The sequence below is a fragment of the Euphorbia lathyris genome, chromosome 3, assembly GCF_963576675.1.
Source record: "Euphorbia lathyris chromosome 3, ddEupLath1.1, whole genome shotgun sequence".
NCBI lineage: Eukaryota > Viridiplantae > Streptophyta > Magnoliopsida > Malpighiales > Euphorbiaceae > Euphorbia > Euphorbia lathyris.
The window spans coordinates 64,102,138-64,122,107 of NC_088912.1; the positions used below are offsets into that span (position 1 = coordinate 64,102,138).

At 38.6% G+C, this 19,970-nt stretch overlaps 1 protein-coding gene across 2 annotated transcripts; it reads left to right on the forward strand.

Annotated features, from left to right (window-relative positions):
• The first annotated feature begins 18,126 nt into the window (after positions 1-18,126).
• On the forward strand, positions 18,127-19,658 carry LOC136221744 (uncharacterized). Of its 2 annotated transcripts, none has more exons than XM_066009179.1 (5): positions 18,127-18,542; positions 18,604-18,821; positions 18,891-19,019; positions 19,175-19,306; positions 19,381-19,658. In XM_066009179.1, exons 1-5 carry the CDS (start codon positions 18,218-18,220, stop codon positions 19,492-19,494), a joined length of 918 nt encoding a protein of 305 aa, XP_065865251.1. In that variant the 5' UTR covers positions 18,127-18,217; the 3' UTR covers positions 19,495-19,658. The 2 variants fall into 2 exon arrangements, with proteins under 2 accessions (XP_065865251.1, XP_065865252.1); XM_066009180.1 differs by having other exon boundaries at positions 18,343-18,542; positions 18,621-18,821.
• Positions 19,659-19,970: the final 312 nt, after the last annotated feature.

The window sequence follows — 19,970 nt, forward strand, 5'->3', positions numbered from 1 at the left end:
AGGATCTGGAAGACTTTCTTTATCTACTTCGGAACGAAGCTGCTGAGTTGGACGACAAATAGTACAAGACAGCAGCTGAGCAAGGAACAACTTCAAGACAAAGTATTTCTACTTTGGGTAAAGTTCAGAAGACACAGAAAGTTGTCTGGAAGACTTTGCCATAAAAGGCGAAACATTCTGTCCGTCTGTCTAAAAGCTGCTCAGCACTGACCAAAGACAGAAGATACAATAATCTGATTGGCCAACGGCACTGAGCGTGTACTGAGTGACAATGACATCAAGCCATTTCCCTCCAACGGTTATTTCGAAATTTGAAATAACCGATACCTCAAGTGTCACTATAAATAGGCCTTTCAGTTGCTTCATTCGATGCAGATCTTCAACAAGCCATTACGCTGACCAAATTTCTATTCGAAGAATCTGTGTGAAAAAGCAAAGCAAATACTTACACCAATTTCCATATTACTGTGTAAAAGTCTAGAGTGATTATCCAATCATCTAAAGTGTCTTAGCGATTGTTGTTTAGGACAAACTTATTATCATTTCTAGAATTAGAAAGGAGAGGCTGAGTACTCGGTTATAGTACTCAGCAATAGAATAGGAGTGAGTAGAGGTATAGAGGAAGGTACTCTTGTTATACTCAGCTTCTTGTTGTAAAAGGTTTGAGGCTCTACCGTTAAAGAGCTCGGTAGAGAATTCGAAAGCTCGGAACGTGTTCCGGGGACAGGACGTAGGCATAGAGGCCGAACCTGGATAAATCTGCTGAGTAACATCGTTCTAACCTTAAACTCCTTTAATATATATATTGCTTTCTTAAACAAAACTGACCAAGTAAAGAGGTCACGCTGAGTTGTGTGCATTGAGTATCTGAGTTCGGGAATAGACTCAAGTGCTATCTCCTGACTCAAAGAAAGAAGCTGACTTAGTCACCAGTTGACTAAGCTAGTGTCTTACTTCACTCAGCACGCTGTGTAATTCCTTTTTAGAGAAGAAGAAGTCAGCCTTAACGTACTAAAATTTAAAATAGTTCCTATCCCCCCCCCCTTTGGAACTAATTCGTTACGTTATAAGGGACCAACAAGTGGTATCAGAGCTTAAAAGCTCACTGTGAAAGGTTTAACTACCTTGAGCTGATCCCCACTATGGCTGAAAACAGCACTCGGTTTCTCCCAGGAAACCAGACAACTCAGATCTTACCTGAGGGGCTGTCCATTACTCGGCCTCCCCTATTCTTCGGATCTAACTACACCTTCTGGAAGAATAGGATGAAAAACTTTATTCAGGCAACAAATATGAGTGCATGGCTTTCAATAGTCCAAGGCCCATTTGTTCCTGTTGAAGTTGTGACTGGCCAAACAGTTGTCAAAGCTGAGGCCAAATGGACAGAAGATGATCTCAAGAAGCTACAAAACCACGCTTCGGCTATAAACATGCTTCACTGTGCGCTTAATGCTGCAGAATATAACAAGATTTCAGGTTGTGAGTCAGCGCAAGAGATCTGGAAGAAGCTGGAGGTCACCTACGAAGGAACCAACAAAGTGAAGGAGTCCAAGGTGAACCAGCAGATGAGACTATACGAGCTGTTCGAAATGAACGATGATGAAGGAATCTCTGACATGAATGCAAGGTTTACAAACATCATCAACGAGCTCAAGAGACTTGGGAAGATCTTCACTAAGGAAGAACAAGTCAAGAAGATTCTTAGGAGTCTTCCTAAAAACTGACAAGCAAAGAAGACCGCTGTTGAGGAAGCTCAAGACTTAACCACCTATAAGTATGATGAACTCATCGGCTCACTGCTGACCCATGAGATCTCGATGAAGAATTTCGAGGTGAAGGAAAAGTCTGAAGATAAGAAGCAAAAGTCTCTTGTCATGAAAGATGACTCCACTGATGGAAGCTCAACAGACGATGAAGAGATGGCTATGTTTACCAGAAAGATGAAAAGGCTGTTAAAAAACAATGACAGATATTCTAAGAAGCCTTATAAAAAGTTTGATAAGTACAAAGCTGACTCCAGCGACAGCAAGTACAAGAAGGACAGCTCAAAGCTCATTACTTGCTTTGAATGTCATCAAACTGGCCATATCAAGTCAAGTTGTCCCTCGCTGAGGAAAGAAAGAAAGAACGGCAAGAAGGCAATGGTGTCAACCTGGAGTGATAGTGATGATTCATCATCATCTGAAGCTGATGCCACTGAGTCAGCAAAGATTTGTTTCATGGCTGACGAACTTGCTGAGCCATGTGCTTCTGAGCATGCTGACCCCTCCATTGCATCTGATGATGAGGAACATTCAACTGAGGTAATATCACTACCCTTGCTCAGAAATGAAATGGTTAATGCCCTGAGTAATCTTTACACACTTATCAAAAAGTGTAATAAAAAGGTTAGAGCACTCAGCAGGCGATGTGACGAGGTTGAGGAGGTCAAACTGAGTGACCTTCGATATCTTCTTCAGGACAACTCAGATTTGCATAGTAACATTGGAATTATGCAAAAGTTTGTCTCTAAGGTCCAATCAGATTCTAAGAAACTGAGAAAGAACGTCACATCCATTCAGAACCAACTAAAAGTTCCAAACAAAAGAAATATTCCTCTGAATACTCAGTACCGAAGTACTGGTCAGCAGAGATGGAATCCTCAGCGGAATGTCCAGTGTGACTTCTGTGGGAAGAAAGGACACACCACAAAGGTGTGCTGGCACGCTCAGCATTGGGGTGCTGACCAGTTAGTAAGACATCCTAAACGGAAGGTCAGCTGTGACTTCTGTGGAAAGAATGGCCATACTGTCCAAGTATGCCGCCATAAAATAAAATATGATGCTTTACCTGTTGAACCTAACAAGCAAGGACCCAAAAAGAATTGGGTACCTAAAAGTAACTAGTCACATTGCAGGTAAGCCTGAGGTGTGCTGAGAAGTCAAAGATGTGGTATATTGACAGCGTATGCTCGAGGCATATGACTGGTGATGAAAATCAATTCATCATATTTGAGCGTAAACGAGGAGGAAGCGTAAGTTTTGGAGACAACAAAAAGGGTAAGATAGTAGGGTCAGGAACCATTGGAGGTAATCCTACTACTGAGTCTGTCTCCCTAGTCAGCGGACTCAAATATAACTTACTCAGCGTAGCTGAGCTATGTGACAATGGGAGAAAAGTTATATTTGATGACACTGGATGTAAAATATTTGAGGGTAAAACTAATGAGTTAATTTTAACTGCCCCTCGCATTGATAATGTCTTCATGCTAAACTTAGAGAAAAGGTTTTCAAAAACTGTATGCTTAGTTTCAAAGGAAGAAAATTCCTGGCTATGGCACAGGAGACTTGGTCATGTAAGCATGGACCTCCTGGCCAAATTAGCAAGAAAGCAATTGGTTGAGGGACTGCCAGAACTTAAATTTGAAAAAGATCAACTATGCCACGCTTGCCAAGCTGAAAAACAAACCAAACAATCTTTTCATAGCAAAAATATTGTCTCAACTAAGCGTCCGTTAGAGTTACTACACTTGGATCTCTTTGGTCCAGTCAAGCCGCTGAGTCTGGGTGGAAGAAGATTTTCCTTGGTCATTGTAGATGACTTTTCTCGGTACACTTGGATCATCTGCTGAGTAGCAAGGATGAGACCGTTGAGACATTTTCAAATTTGGTTAGAAAACTTGAAAATGATAAAGACCTAAAGCTGGCTCACATCCGAAGTGATAATGGTGGAGAATTCAAGAACCAACAGTTTGTTGAATTCTGTGAAACCAACGACATTGACCATAATTTTTCTGCTCCTAGAACGCCTCAACAAAATGGGGTGGTTGAAAGGAAGAACAGAACCTTGGTTGAAATAGCCAGGACAATACTGAGTGAGCATAGGCTTCCAAAGTACCTTTGGGGAGAAGCTGTCAACACAGCGTGCTATATTCTTAACAGGGCTCTTGTTAGACCTATACTAAAGAAAACTCCCTATGAACTTTGGAAAGGACGAAAGCCCAATATTGGATACTTTCGTGCATTTGGCTGTAAATGTTTTATTTTAAATACCAAAGATAGCTTAGCTAAGTTTGACTCAAAAGCTGATGAAGCTATCTTTTTAGGCTACTCAACAAACAGCAAAGCATACAGAGTTTTCAATAAACGAACTCAAGTTTTAAAGGAGTCAGTACATGTTGAGTTCGATGAAACTAACCCTGCAGGAAGATATCTGCCGCTGACCGAGGATGATCCACACTCAGTACCCGCTGATCAAGATACAGCCGCTGAGTCATTCCCTCAAGGGCTGACCAAAGGTAAAAGTGAACCTCAAATTGTTTTCACTGACCAGTCTACACCTGCAGAGATTGTTGAAACACAGACAGCACAAGACATCAATCTACCAAAGGAGATAAGGATACCAAGAGGACACTCAGAGAGTACTATTCTTGATGCTGCTGAGAATACCCTGATGATGAGAAATCAACTCAGGAGATACCTCAGCAATGTAGCCTTCGTCTCAGTTCAGGAACCAAAGAACTTCGCTGATGCTGAGCACAATGAATTCTGGATGAGCGCAATGCAAGAGGAACTTGATCAATTCAGAAGAAACGATGTATGGGAGTTAGTGCCACATCCAAGGAGTCAGAAGACCATTGGAACAAGATGGGTCTTCCGCAACAAGCTGGATGAACAAGGAAATGCAGTCAGGAACAAAGCAAGACTTGTAGCTCAGGGCTACAGTCAGCAAGAAGGTATTGACTACGGTGAGACCTTTACCCCAGTGGCAAGGCTAGAGGCTATTAGAATTTTATGCACTTATGCAAGTTATATGAACTTTAAACTGTTTCAAATGGATGTTAAGAGTGCATTCCTTAATGGAGTTATAAACGAGGAAGTTTATGTTAATCAGCCTCCAGGGTTTGAGGATCCTAAATTCCCAAACCACGTTTATAAACTCAAAAAGGCTCTGTACGGCCTCAAGCAAGCACCACGTGCTTGGTATGAGAGGCTAACCAGTTTCCTGCTGACTAGAAATTATGTCAGAGGCAAAGCTGATACAACCTTATTCATTAAGAGAAAGGGTAAAGACACCCTGCTGGCTCAAATATATGTTGATGATATTATTTTCGGTGCTACTAATGAGTCAATGTGCAAGGAATTTAGCAAGCAAATGCAGACTGAGTTTGAAATGTCAATGATGGGAGAACTCAACTTCTTCCTTGGACTTCAAATCAAACAAGGGAAAAATGGCATCTTCATCAGTCAAGCTAAATATGCCAAGGAGATATTGAAGAAATATGATCTTGAAAATTGCAAGCCAATATCTACTTCTATGGGCACTGACACTGTCCTTTATGCTGACGAGAATGGTAAGTCGGTAGACAGCAAATTGTATCGAGGTATGATAGGCTCTCTACTTTACTTAACAGCGAGTAGACCGGACATTCAGTTCTCAGTATGCTACTGTGCTAGATATCAATCTAACCCTAAGGAATCTCATTACATAGTTGTAAAAAGAATCCTTAAATATTTGCAAAGCTCAGTGAACGCAGGTTTATGGTATCCCAACACTCATGATTTTACACTCGTTGGATACACTGACGCTGACTATGGACGAGACAAGCTTGAATGAAAAAGAACCTCTGGAGGATGCCACTTCCTAGGAAGCTGTCTTGTATCCTGGTTCAGCAAAAGTGCAATTGATCTATCAAAGAACTCAATTCAGCACAGCAGGATGAAGCATGTCAGCATCAGACATCACTTCATTAGAGACCATGTACTCAAAGGTGAGATCAAGCTGACCTATGTCCCAATGGATGAGCAGCTTGCGGATATCTTAACGAAGCCACTGGCTCATGAGCAGTTCAGCATACTGAGAGAAGTCATTGGTATGTTTAATCCTCTTCAGTAAATTCCAGTTCTAAATATAGATTCATGCTGAGTAAATTACCATGCTGAATGATTTATGCTACTATTTGCTGAGTGAATAGATGTATGTTGAGTGTTTAATGCTAAATGAATGAATATCACATACTGAGCAAATATGCGCACTGAGTAGTTATCTCAAACTGAGCAACCAACTACTTAAACCATCTGTTTGTATAAAACTGACTACTCAGAATATAGAACGTTTAGGACTCTCACACTGAGTAAATCGATCCGTTGCACTTAATGCTAAAGCACGCGAATAGCCACCTAGGATGACGTATGCGCCGAATGTGTCATAAATGCCAGTATCCTTATCGGTTGACAATCCCAAGGACAAACTGACACATGGATACGATAAGATCCACCTCTCACCTCTATATATAATGGGCAAATCCCCATTTTTATCTCTTTACGCTTACAGAATTCTTTGGCATAAATATTTTCTCTCTCAAAATCTTCAAATCCTTCAAATCTTCTCTGCGAAAATGACAAACGACTCTGTAAACATCTCTGATGCCGGTCACCAAACTGCTGGAAACCCTAAGTCTCCTACCCAGCATGATCAAACCAAAGCTACCACACCGAGCAAGAAAACCCAAACTAAGCAAGGTAACTCTTCCAAGGCGAAGCAACCTAAGCAACGAACCTACACTAAGGTCTATGAGAACGTCAGGGAGTACAAGATGGACTAGTCAAGGTGGTTCTCGAAAGAGTTTGTGGAAACTGAAAAACCATTCTGTGAGTGGATCTCTAAGAATGGGTGGACCGAGCTGTTTTCGATCAGCTACAATACCTACCCTGACCTGGTAAGGGAATTCTACCACAACCTTCGTGTTGCTGATGATAACCAGGACTATTTAGCCACCAAGGTGAAGGACAAAACCATCTTCATAAATCCCAAATACTTAGCCAACCTTCTGAAACTCAAGAATGAAGGAGTCATTCTTAGAAAGTCTGAAGATCAGGACGTTACTAGGTACTCCACTACGTTCTGTAAACCAACTGGCCATGCTGGTGAAATCTCTAGCACTTCGATGGGGCAACACCAAAAGATGGCGCAGTACCTGCTGACCAATTACATCTACCCTAAGATAAATTGCACCAGCTCAGTGACAAACTTCGAGCAATGCTTCATATGGCATATGCTGACCTACAAGCCCATCAACATGCCAGTATTCTTGATAGCCGGTTTTCAAAGGAGCACTGGAACTCTAAGACTGGGCTCACTCATTACCAAAATCCTCCTTGACCACCGAGTAGACCTCACGGGGGAAACTAAGGGACGAGGATCAGAAATAACTGCTGCTGCTCTGTTCGCCCTAAAGTTTGATCAGCCAATCAAGAAAGCAAAATGTGCTCCTGACCCAAAAGCTGCTACTGACCCAAACGCTGAGGGGACAGTAATCAAAAAGGGCAAAAGAACTAAGGCCCCTGCTGACAGGAAGAGGAAAGCTGTGCATGGCACCTCTAAGGAAGCTGTTCCCGCTCCTAAGAAGATAAAGATTGTGTCCAAAGGAACGATTGCACAAGCTGAGCCCAAGTCAGCTGAGAAAAGACCTAGGCAATATGAGCCTGAGGCAGATGAAAGGGAACATGTTGATGAAGAACCTCTGAGTAAGAAGCAGAAGAACTCTTCGGAGTTAAGTCCACTCGATGCCATTCCTGCTGGCTTCTTTGTTCCCGACGACTCTCACTATGCTCAGAGTCAAGGTATTGCCGCTGAGCAACAGAACGATGAAGTTGAACTGGATGATCAGTTCATTGAACAGGTGGAAGAAGAATTAGATGAGGAAGATCAGGATGATGAGCAAGAAGGAGAAGGAGAAGAGAGTGGTCAAGATGACACTGAGGAGACAGCAAGTGAAGAAGATGCTGAGCCAACTCACACTGAGTTGACTGCAGAAGAAGAAGTTGAGCAAACTGAACAGCAGGATGCTGATCAAGGAGTAAATTCTCCATCTCATTCAATTCAATCAATTCACGCTGATCCCACTCCTCCAAGGACCCAGGAAAAAATAAGAAGACTTGTCAAGGCACACCCAACAACTGTGCTTGACGTCATGGATGACTTATCGTAGAAAAGACCAACCACCGATCCATCGACTATAAAGCTAAAATTCTTCAAGAAATCTTCTACTACTCTGCCAGAGCACACTGAAAAGCAAGCCTCTGTTTCTCTTCCACAGGAACAAGCCGACTTAGACGCTTCTGTGAACCCAACCAACACCGAGCCAATTCTAAATGCAGATGCTGAACCTAGCCCTCTGCCGGCTAAGGAAATTCCTGCTTCAGTCAGCACTGAACCTATCCAACCTTCAACAGAAAGTCAGCTTCAGCCTGACTCTGAACCTGCATCTAATGTTGCTGTTCAATCACCTCTCCATTCTACAGAATAAGTGCAGGATGAAACACTACGACCAGTCACTGACCCCACTGGCACTACAAATGATGCATTGAATCTCACTCCTCCACCCGCTGGTCAAAATAATGAAGACTCATTCAATCACCTCACTGCCACTGAGTCTGGTAGAAGGATAATTAACTCGGCTCAGGCCTTGATCCAAGACCTTCATCAAACTTCTGACACTGCTGCTGGGTCTTCCGATAATGAGTCCACTCAGCTTCCCCAACTCACTCAACTTCTCAACGAGGTTCGAGGTTTAAAAGACTTGCTGAGTGTAATGATCAATACCCAAGCCCAACAACCAAAGCAGGCGTCCATAACAAAGCTGGTTGAACTCCAGTTGACCATGGTTCAACATATCAACTCCCTACAGGGACAATTTCAAGCCTTGTTAGCTGCGAACTCAGGGTATGCAACTTCTGCCGAAGTTCATCAGCTATTCACCCAGCTTCGAACTGAGAAAGAGAAGACAAACCATCAGCTTTCCTCTTACTCTCAATGCTCAGTAGAACAGATCGGCGAATCTGTTCGTCTTCTGAATCTAAACAAGGCAGAGATGGACACTGACCAGATGAAGCAGAATGAGATTCTTCAGTATACACATCAAATCTTTACCCATGTCCGTCATTCCAACATTCAGCGTCAGTTCTATGACTCATCTTTACTCAAGATGTTTCATCAAGCTTATGCTGCGGCGACTGATACACTCACTTGGATGGGTAAATCTCAAGCCTACGCACTGAGCATCCTCAGCGCTGCTAAAATTGGTGTGCCTCAAGAGGTATTCGACGATGGTGTTGCTATCTTTGATGGCATAAATGAAAGCACTTTCAAGCTTAAGGAATTCTCATCTCAAATATCTGAAGCTGCTCAAAACAGCACCTTCAGGCCTCCTCCTCCTCTCGATGCTGCTAAAACGGGGGAGAAAAAACAAACAGGAAGAACTCAGCAAGAGGCTGCTGGAAGTAGTCAGCTTAAGGGAAAGGGCAAACTAAACTTTAAGAAGAAATAGCTTTAGTTAAGATAGCTAGTTTCTAAGTCTTAAGTATCCCTATTTGTTTTGTACAATGCTGACTACTTATTAATACTATGCTTGCATCAAATTTTTCAACTTGATTAAAATCTTATGTGATGCTGAGCTATTATATATGTTTTGCCTACATCAATTGTGTTTATCATTCTTAATGACTTCTGATTGTATGATGTTAACACTGTCTTGTATGATTAAAACATTGTCTTATAAGTCTCATTGAACAACAAAATACTCAGCGCTCTCTGATAGTTAAAACTTCCGCTTAAAACTGAGTTAATAGAATATGTTTCATGAGCTGACCTTTATTTGAAAACTGACCTAGGACTTACTCGACTAAACCTTAAAATGTTTAGAGTAAAACTGAGTCAGTAGCTCAACCCTTACGGGGGAGTTTATTAAGTTATAAAAGGTCAACTATCATGGGGGAGCTCAAAACTGAGTTCTTCACTGAATAGTTTTGCTAACATCAAAATGGGGGAGTTTGTTGAAACACCTTTCCACATGATTTTGATTTGACAAAATTATTTGAGTATATGATTAAAAAAATATTCTAAACACACTAAGTTTAAATGCTTTGATTTATTACACTAATGTGTTTGTTCAATGTTGAGCTAAATTGTTTATAAGACATAAAGACTAAAAGGCTAAAGGCCCAAAGGAAAGTCAAAGGCCCAAGACAACTCGGCCCGTATAAACAAAACGTTGTCGTTGTGAACAAAACGCAGCTCAGCATGAAGAAGGATCTGGAAGACTTTCTTTATCTACTTTGGAACGAAGCTGTTGAGTTGGACGACAAAGAGTACAAGACAGCAGCTGAGCAAGGAACAACTTCAAGACAAAGTATTTCTACTTTGGGTAAAGTTCAGAAGACACAGAAAGTTGTCTGGAAGACTTTGCCATAAAAGGCGAAACATTCTGTCCGTCTGTCTAAAAGCTGCTCAGCACTGACCGAAGACAGAAGATACAATAATCTGATTGGCCAACGGCACTGAGCGTGTACTGAGTGACAACGACATCAAGTCGTTTCCCTCCAACGGTTATTTCGAAATTTGAAATAACTGATACCTCAAGTGTCACTATAAATAGGCCTTTCAGTTGCTTCATTCGATGCAGATCTTCAACAAGCCATTACGCTGACCAAATTTCTATTCGAAGAATCTGTGTGAAAAAGCAAAGCAAATACTTACACCAATTTCCATATTACTGTATAAAAGTCTAGAGTGATTATCCAATCATCTAAAGTGTCTTAGCGATTGTTGTTTAGGACAAACTTGTTATCATTTCTAGAATTAGAAAGGAGAGGCTGAGTACTCGGTTATAGTACTCAGCAATAGAATAGGAGTGAGTAGAGGTATAGAGGAAGGTACTCTTGTTATACTCAGCTTCTTGTTGTAAAAGGTTTGAGGCTCTACCGTTAAAGAGCTCAGTAGAGAAATCGAAAGCTCGGAACGTGTTCCGGGGATAAGACGTAGGCATAGAGGCCGAACCTGGATAAATCTGCTGAGTAACATCGTTCTAACCTTAAACTCTTTTAATATATATATTGCTTGCTTAAACAAAACTGACCAAGTAAAGAGGTCACGCTGAGTTGTGTGCATTGAGTATCTGAGTTCAGGAATAGACTCAAGTGCTATCTCCTGACTCAAAGAAAGAAGCTGACTTAGTCACCAGTTGACTAAGCTAGTGTCTTACTTCACTCAGCACGCTGTGTAATTCCTTTTTAGAGAAGAAGAAGTCAGCCTTAACGTACTAAAATTTAAAATAGTTCCTATCCCCCCTCTTGGAACTAATTCGTTACGTTATAAGGGACCAACACATATAAGGTTAGAAAAAAATTTTGGGGCCCCCTCCAGCCCTGGGCAGTAGGCCGTCGCACCCAGGGCCTATGCCCAGGGCCGGCCCTGTGTGGGATGAGGATAGGGATAAAATAATACATTTTACTATTTTAACATTATTTAAACTACATAATATTAATTTGAGGAATAAGAATGACTTTTCAATCTTATTAAAATCGCATGAGTTTATCCCACCTCCTTATACCACCCCTCTTGGGAACAGGATTTGAGGGATAAGAGGCTCTCTCATTTATCTCACTCTTCTATCTCTCAAACAAACACGAGATAATTATCCCGTGTTTTTTATCCATATCCCACCTCCTATATCATTTTTAATAAATACCTCGTTTAGGTGTATATTTTAACTCGTGAAATACTTTTTAATAGATCATCTTCAATAAAAATTAATTACTCAGTTCGACATACGTTAAACATTCTTTATATATCTTCACTCAAAAAAATTATACAAGATAAATTTGATGCATAACATAATAATATTAAAAAAAATATGATGTAATATAAAGGCTTAATAGAAGGTCAACCACAAAAGTAAAAAAACAAGTCAAATTTTTTTTCCCGAAAATACCCCTTTGATTTAACAGAATTTTTGCCGTTTTCTTACATTTGCTAACGGTGACAACCTCGAGGTTGTGTTTGAAAAAAAAAATACCACAGGTACCACATCGCAAATCGGCCAAACCACAGGGTAGTTATTTGTAATTAACCTTTTAAATAACATATCACACACTTATAGTTGGAAAACCTATCACACACCTAAAGTTGGCTCATTCGGACCTCCGACGCACACAAAATTGTTGATCTGTCATCTTTGACATATGAAGTAACATACAGAACGAAGTAATACGTTTTTCTTTTTCCTATAGCACGCACAATGACCTCGTCTATCAAAGATGACAGATCAACGATTTTGTGTGCAAGATGTCCGAATGAACCAACTTTAGTTGTGTGATAGGTTTTTAAAACCAACTATAAGTGTGTGATAAGTTTTTAATGACAAACTGTAAGTGTGTGATTTGTTAGGTAAAAAGTTCAGGGTGCCAATAGGCAAAACTTACAAAGTTTAAGGGTGTAAATATGCATAAAGCCTAATATAAATTAGATTAGATATCATTTGTTAAACACTCTAAAAAAATATTATACAAGTTCTTTTTTTGTTTAATGCATATTTATACTCTTAAACTTGACAAGTTTTACCTAATGGCACCCTCAACTTTTAAAATAACCTATCACACACATATACTTGGCTTTAAAAACCTATTACATAGCTATAGTTAGTTTTAAAAATCTATCACAAACCTAAAGCTAGTTCATTCGGACCTCCTGCACACAAAATCATTGATTTGTCATCTTTGACAGATGAGGTGGCATACAGAACGAACTCACACGTTTTTCTTTTTTTCTATAGCACAAATGTCACCTCAACCGCCAAGGATGACAGATCAACGATTTTGTGTGTAAAATGTCCGAATGAGCCAACTATAGGTATGTGTGATAGGTTTTTTAAGTCAACTATAAATGTGTGATAGGTTATTTTAAAAGTCCAAGTACCAATAGACAAAACGTGTCAAATTTTAGGGTGTAAATATGCATGAACATACAAGTTAATCACTTGTTAAATTAGATTAGATATTATTTATTCCTAATTATCACTCTTAATTATTGATTAAATTAAATATGAGAGAGCTTATTATTATTGTTATTATTATCTGAAAAATTAAACAAATTGCAATAAGTAGAATTCACCGAAAAATAGGTTTTTGAACATTTTTTAGTGATTTAATTCAAATAGTCTATATCAATTCAATAATATTTTATATTTTTTCTTTTATTAAATTTTCAAATATTATTTTAATCAATTGAATATAGACTGGTAAAACGCTACTTTTTCTTTAAATGTATTGATAAAAATATTTTTATGTATTAATAAAGACCGAAACTATAATATGTGTATAACGTTTTTTCGGATGTGATTAAGAATATGACATATTAAAAACTAATTTATTGCAAGAAAATTGTTTGTAATCGTATTGATAAATACAAATTTTTATCCATTTGCACAAAGTTATATTTGTCAATTAGCAACACACCATTTAAATATGAATTATCAAAGTACATATATATATTGCGGAGAAAAAACGTTCTCTATGCTTCCGACCAACAAACCTCAGTGTCTGATCACGACGAATACAATGACAGAAGACAATGAGGATGACTCCGACTATGTATTACACAGTACTAAGAAATCCAAAGGTCTCAGTGGCCATCCCAACTCTATCCCTAATTTCAGCTCTGGAGAGTTTGGGTCTCCGGCTAGGAAAAAAATCTTCTTACAAAAGAACTGCTTGGACACGACGATTTGGATGCCAATTTCATTCCAGATATTGACCTCTTCATAGAAAACCATCTTCATGTAGATTTTGACATAGAGGATGAAGATGAAGAGGATCCTAGATTCCCTCGAATCCTGTGGAGGGAAAAACGAAATTTAGCATCCCTGGAGAACTTTCCTAATATTCAAAGTCTTAGGGAAAAAAGTTGGTTATAAGTATATGTTTCAAAGGCTCTCCTCTCTTTGGGTTAGACATGGTGTCCTCTCTCTTATAGATCTAGCAAACGATTTCTATATCACACAATTTTCAAATGTGGAGGTTTATGAACGTGCCTTTTCTGGGGGTCCTTACATGATCGATGATCACGTCTTGGCTATCCAATCATGGAAACCTAATTTTGACCCTACAATAACAACATGACATGTGGGTACGCTTCCCCTGTCTTCTGATAGAGTATTACAACTCAAGCTTTATGACCAAATTGGGACAAATGACTGGAACTGTTCACTCTATGGATAAGCATACTAAGTCTATGGAAAGAGGGAAATTCGTCAGGGTGTGCGTTGAGGTGGACCTATCCATCTTTTTTCTCTCTAAATATCGGTTGAGAAGGGGAACATATTATATCGAATATGAAGGATTTCATAACATATGCAATGGTTGTGGACTCTATAGACACACTCAGGAACTTTGCCATATTACCAAAAGTAATCATATTAACGATGACCCAATTTTGGACATTGTCCATCCCCTAGAAGAATAGCTAGCCAAAACAGAAGTTTTAAATGATTATGGCCCCTAGATGACTGCTAAAACTAGGAGGAAAACTAAGGTAAATGACAATGTTGCAGTTAAGATCATTGATAGTTTTAGAGGATTGGATTGCATTCGTACCCATTGAGTTGATAGATGGGGAAGCACATAGGTGTTTTGGAAGCCTCGAAATATCCATATTCACACTTTGGATATTCATTATCGGATCTTTAGAAATGGGAAACATATCTACTTACTATAGTTTTCTTTAAATGTGGTTGGAAAACTCTATAAGCCTTGGACATTGTATTGTACCCCATAAAAATTCCAACTTCTGCCTTGTTGTTAAGCTTTTCTCATTTAATCTGTGGCACAAAGACAAAACACAAACAACCAAAAATCTTGAAAATTTTCATAGATGGTTTATGCCCATTCCAGGTTTGAAATGGAGTCTTTCCTTCCACTACTTTTGTTGGAAGTTTGTTAAAAAGAAACACTGCAGTATGTGTAGCTTCAGCCCAATACTCTTTTGGCAAGTTATTCTCATACAATAAGCACATCGCCATATCCATTATTGTGCAATTTTTACGCTCACTAACTCAGTTTTGTTGTGGAGTGTACGAAGCTGTAAGTTGGTGTTCAATGCCCGATTCTTCACAAAAATGATCAAACTGCTTTGAAGTGTATTTTTTGCCATTATCAGCCATCACAGTTTGAATCTTGCACCCACTTTGAGTTTCGACCCATTGCTTGAACTTCCAAAATACACTAACAACCTCTAACTTGAATTTAAGAAAATAAATCCAGCACATCCTAGAGAAATCATCAATAAAGATTAAAAACTATCTACTCCCATTGAGAGAAGGAGTTCTATAAGGTCCTGCTACATTTGCGTGTATGAGTTGCATTTTGTTTTTCAACTCTCCAAGTTGATTGCTTGAAAGGAATTCTTGTTTGATTCCCTTGATGACAAGCTCTTCAATCTAGAATTTGATATTCAAGGTGTGGTAATCCTCGAACCATCTCTTTTCTTTGCAAATTCACAACAGCAACATGATTGAAATGCCCAAGTCTTTTGTGCAAAACTTCTTAATTAATTTGTGTTGCAGTAAACACTATTTGTTCCTCCTTTAATGGATTCAATGCAAAGCTCTTGCCCTTCATCTTCACTTTGAACACATCTTTGTCTGCTGAATCCTTTATGATGCAATGATTTATTTCAAAGAAAACTTTGAAAACTCTTCTCAAGAAATTGGCCAACACTCAACAAATTCTGACTTATGTTAGGCACAAATAATACATTTATTTATTATTTTTGTACCTGATGTGCTCTTAATAGCCATTGTACCTTTTCCCTTCGCTGGAATGTATTCTCCATTTCCAATTTTCACTTTGGAAATTGCCAATGTATCTAGCTCTTTGAACAAACCGCGATTCGATATCATGTGGTTTGTACATCTGCTATCTACAAGCCAATTAACACTTGAATTTCCAGCAGCAAATCGTGAAGCCACAAAAAGATGCTCCTCTTCTTCTTGATCGGCAACTTGAGAAACAATTTTCTTCTGCACATTGACATGGATTTCTGACTTTTTATTGAGTGTTGCTTCTGTAGATCTTTTGATGATGTCCCATCTTTTGGCACTTCTCACATTGTTGAGATCTTCTCCAACATTTAAAAGGTGGATGGCCTTTCTTCTCACAATGATGACAATGAGGAAGGTCAGATTTAGTTCCTCTATTGGTGTTAGAAGAATTTGAAACTTTCTTCTTATTCTTCTTGTACTTCTTCCCTTTTCCTCCTTGACTGAATTAGGCCTTTGTAAATAATGCACCTTCAACAAAACCCTCAAACCTTAAAAGTCTCGTCTATTTTTATGCCTGCAAAGCATTCAACAACTCTGACAAACTAATTTTTGACAGATCTTTAGTGTTTTCTAGAGAAGAAATGGTTTCGTCAAACCTTTTAGGAACAGTCACAAAAAGCTTTTGAACTAATCTAGAATCGGAAAATTCAGTACCAAGTAATCCTACTTTGTTAGTAATGGTAAGCAATTTGTCTGAATACTCTTTGATAGTTTCCGAATCCTTCATATTTTGAAGTTCACATTCTTTGATCAAGTTAAGAGCTTTCATTCCCTTGATCTTCTCATCGCCTTCAAATTCCGTCTTCAAGAAATTCCAGACTTCAAAAGCTGATTTCATTGTCATGATTCTGATAAAGATACTAAATAAGATTACAGCAAATAATGTACCTCTTGCATACGACTTTCTTAATTTCTTCTCCTTGTGATTTCTGATCTCTGTCATAGTTGGATTCTCGGATAATGGAGGAACTTCGTAGTCCTTTTCCACAGCTTTTCAGAGATCATTAGCCTCTAGATGTGCCTACATCCTTGTTGCCCAAATATGATAGCCTTCACCATCGAAAATAGGTGATGCTAATGCAGTAAATGGAGTTTCTGATGAATCCATAAAACAAGAAGAGAATTAAAGTCACATGTCCTCAAGAAGAGAGATCTGATACAAATTTGCTGGAATTTCATATTCAATAAAAGAGAATGAAGGAGATAATTTGTTGTAAAAGGTTGCGATATTATTGATTTGATAATGAGTTTAAATACAACAGGAATAGTAACAGAAAAAGAGAGAAACATAGCACTAAATCAAACATTATCTGCTGAATAACCACTTTCTACAAATCAACAACTAATATTGATTAAATCAAACATAAGAAAATAACATAAAATATTCTAAACATATCAGAAAAATATTGCAATAACCACGAAAGCACAAATTCAACATTTTCTTTTGAAGTGATTCTCTCAACTGGGGTTTATCCATTTTCTTCCTTTTTTTTCCTCGTGCTTCATCTTTTTGCCTGTGGATCAGCTAGGTTATAGCTTTCAAGTTGAATTTTCGATGGAAGTGGGGATCCTTCAGAGACTTAACATACAGATACAATTTTGGTCGGGTTTGTCGCCTCCACCAACTTTCGACTGGAATGTTATTCTAATGGTTCATGTTTTGTCAGATCTTTTCAATTTTGGGTTTGGGTGTACTTAGGGGCGGAGACAGGGGTCTAGAGGCACCCAACCCCCCTCCCTCCTGCGACCGCCATAACCACCCCTACCATAAATGGTTTCGACCCCTTGTTTTGTATAAATTAAGGTTGAAGGTGATTGATTAGTTCATTGAGTTTGTATTTAATTACAAAATTCAACTTGATTAATATATCATAGATGATTGATTTCCCTAAGTTCGTTCAAAACCACCCAAACTTACTTTTGTAGTTTAAATATAGCTTAATTTTGAGAAGTTTTACAAAGGTACGGAAAAAATAATTCTTGACCACTCAGATCATAACATGTGCATATACAATAAAAAAAAATTGAGTGAGTTCAACTTAGAAAAAAATAATAATTTTATACACGCAGGTGTAAAATTGCATCAATCTTGTTTTCGCCATTGGATGTACTTTTAGGGATGACTTTAGTAGATTCATATTTATACTTGGTGTCTGTTTTTCACGTATTTCTGTATGTTTCTAATGGAGGACTTGACAATGTTAATTACTATTTTGTACTTTAAAGTATCTTTCTTTTCAAGGTCAGCGAATCGGATAGTCTTTTATCTCGTTTAGATTTCCTGCTCTAATTTTGACCGTGTTTATGAGTAGTCTTCCTTCTTTTATCAATAATGTAAATGGATTTATCTACTTTACTTTCAATAAATAAATAAATATTTGTTATATTATTTCGTTAGATATTGTAAATATATTTTCGTAAAATGTTACTCTAGTAATTATTTACCATTTTAAAGATATTTACATAGAAATAGGTGAGGATTGAGTGGCCGTTGTCGCCTCTTTCTTTGTTTCTCTTGTGTCTCTAAAATTATACCCAGACGCAGTTGTTGTACCATGTCATTCCCCATCCTCATAATCATCCATGGCCACTTTTATTCTCTCTTCTCCCTCTCTTATTAAACCCACTTCGAAATTGACCTTTTTTACTTCCAGAGCTCAAAAGACTTCAGTTTTGGCTATGGCTTCTCGTCCTGGTTCGACTGCTACTGCTGCCAAGGTTGCCCCTGCTGTGATTGTCGGCGGTGGACGGGTAGGAAAGGCCTTGCAAGAAATGGGTAGCGGTCAGGATTTGCTCGTCAAGAGAGGGGAACCTGTTCCACTTGATTTCGAGGGTCCTATTCTTGTTTGTACCAGAAATGATGATCTTGAGGCCGTTCTTGAAGCTACTCCTAAGTCCAGATGGAACGGTACAATTACCTGTTTATTATTTTATGGATAGATTATTAATTGGTGTTGAGAATGTAGCAGATTTGGTGTTTTTCCAGAATGGGATGCTGGAGCCATGGCTTGAAAGTAAAGGTATTGGAGATGCAGACCAAGTGCTTGCTTATTTTGCTGTTGCAAAGCTTGGAGAAGCTCCTATTGATGGAAAGACTGATACTAATCCTGAAGGTTTGACTGCTGTCTATGGAAAATGGGCTTCCGCAGTGGCTGCAAGATTACACTCTGCTGGCCTCTCTTGCAAGGTCTTTTTCTATTCATTGTACAATTGAGCTGATCCTTTGATATCTTAGTTGATTTTATTCTCAATATAGGTACTTGATAAAGAAGGTTTTGAGAAGCAAATGTTGGAGAAGCTGATATGGATTTCAGCATTCATGCTTGTTGGTGCTCGTCATCCAGGAGCAACTGTTGGTGTTGTGGAGAAGGATTACCGCTCCGAGGTAATATCATGCATCAACTTTTGTATATTGCATTTCATCTTTACTCAATAAAGTTTCTTTACACAATCCTCACATTATATTTGGTGGTGGATGAGTTTTCCTTGTTCAGTTTCAATGTGCATACCAATTCAATATTGAGTTTTGTTAGTTTTCAGGTGTCGGGGCTTATTGCGGAACTTGCGTGTGCATCAGCTGAAGAAAAAGGAGTAGTATTTGAAGAAGCAATGGAGGAAAGATTATGTGCTTACTCGAGAGCTGTTGCGCACTTCCCAACAGCGGTTAAAGAGGTGAAGTTTAGTGTTCTATCATTTCCTTGTTATGAAGTCATTTGATTTGATGAAAATGTAAAAAATGGTTGCAGTTCAAATGGAGGAATGGGTGGTTCTACTCTCTGTCTCAGAAAGCAATCGCTCAAGGGAAACCTGATCCTTGTCCTCTTCATACAGCCTGGCTCAAGGACTTGAAAGTTATCTAGTCACTTCATCCTTGTAAACAATAATTTTGGTTGTATTCCTTCTACTGCATATTCCCACCATTTTTAAAGGTTTTTCTTCTTTCCAAATTAGCAAGTTGAACCGGTGTGGATTTGCTTACACACATTTGAAAGAATAAGTAAGAATGGAAGGATGGATTATTTTATTTCACTGGTCCAGTGCATGTTTTATTGGTAAGTATCCACACATATTAGAATGTACAAGTTTTAGAACATGTTATTAGTATATAGGGTTAAAAACATATGCTATAGAACATGATATATGTTTCAGAAGATTAATATTTAGATTATATAGCTTACATTTTTATTGTTCAATAACTTTCAAAATTTTACATCCTTACTAGATATGCTACTTTGATCGATTGCAAAAAGGAAAAGTAGAGACGCGAAGGCAATTTCCTCTCATTTCTCATTTTCTTTCTTCTTCCAACAGCGCAAACACAAATGCAAACCATAGG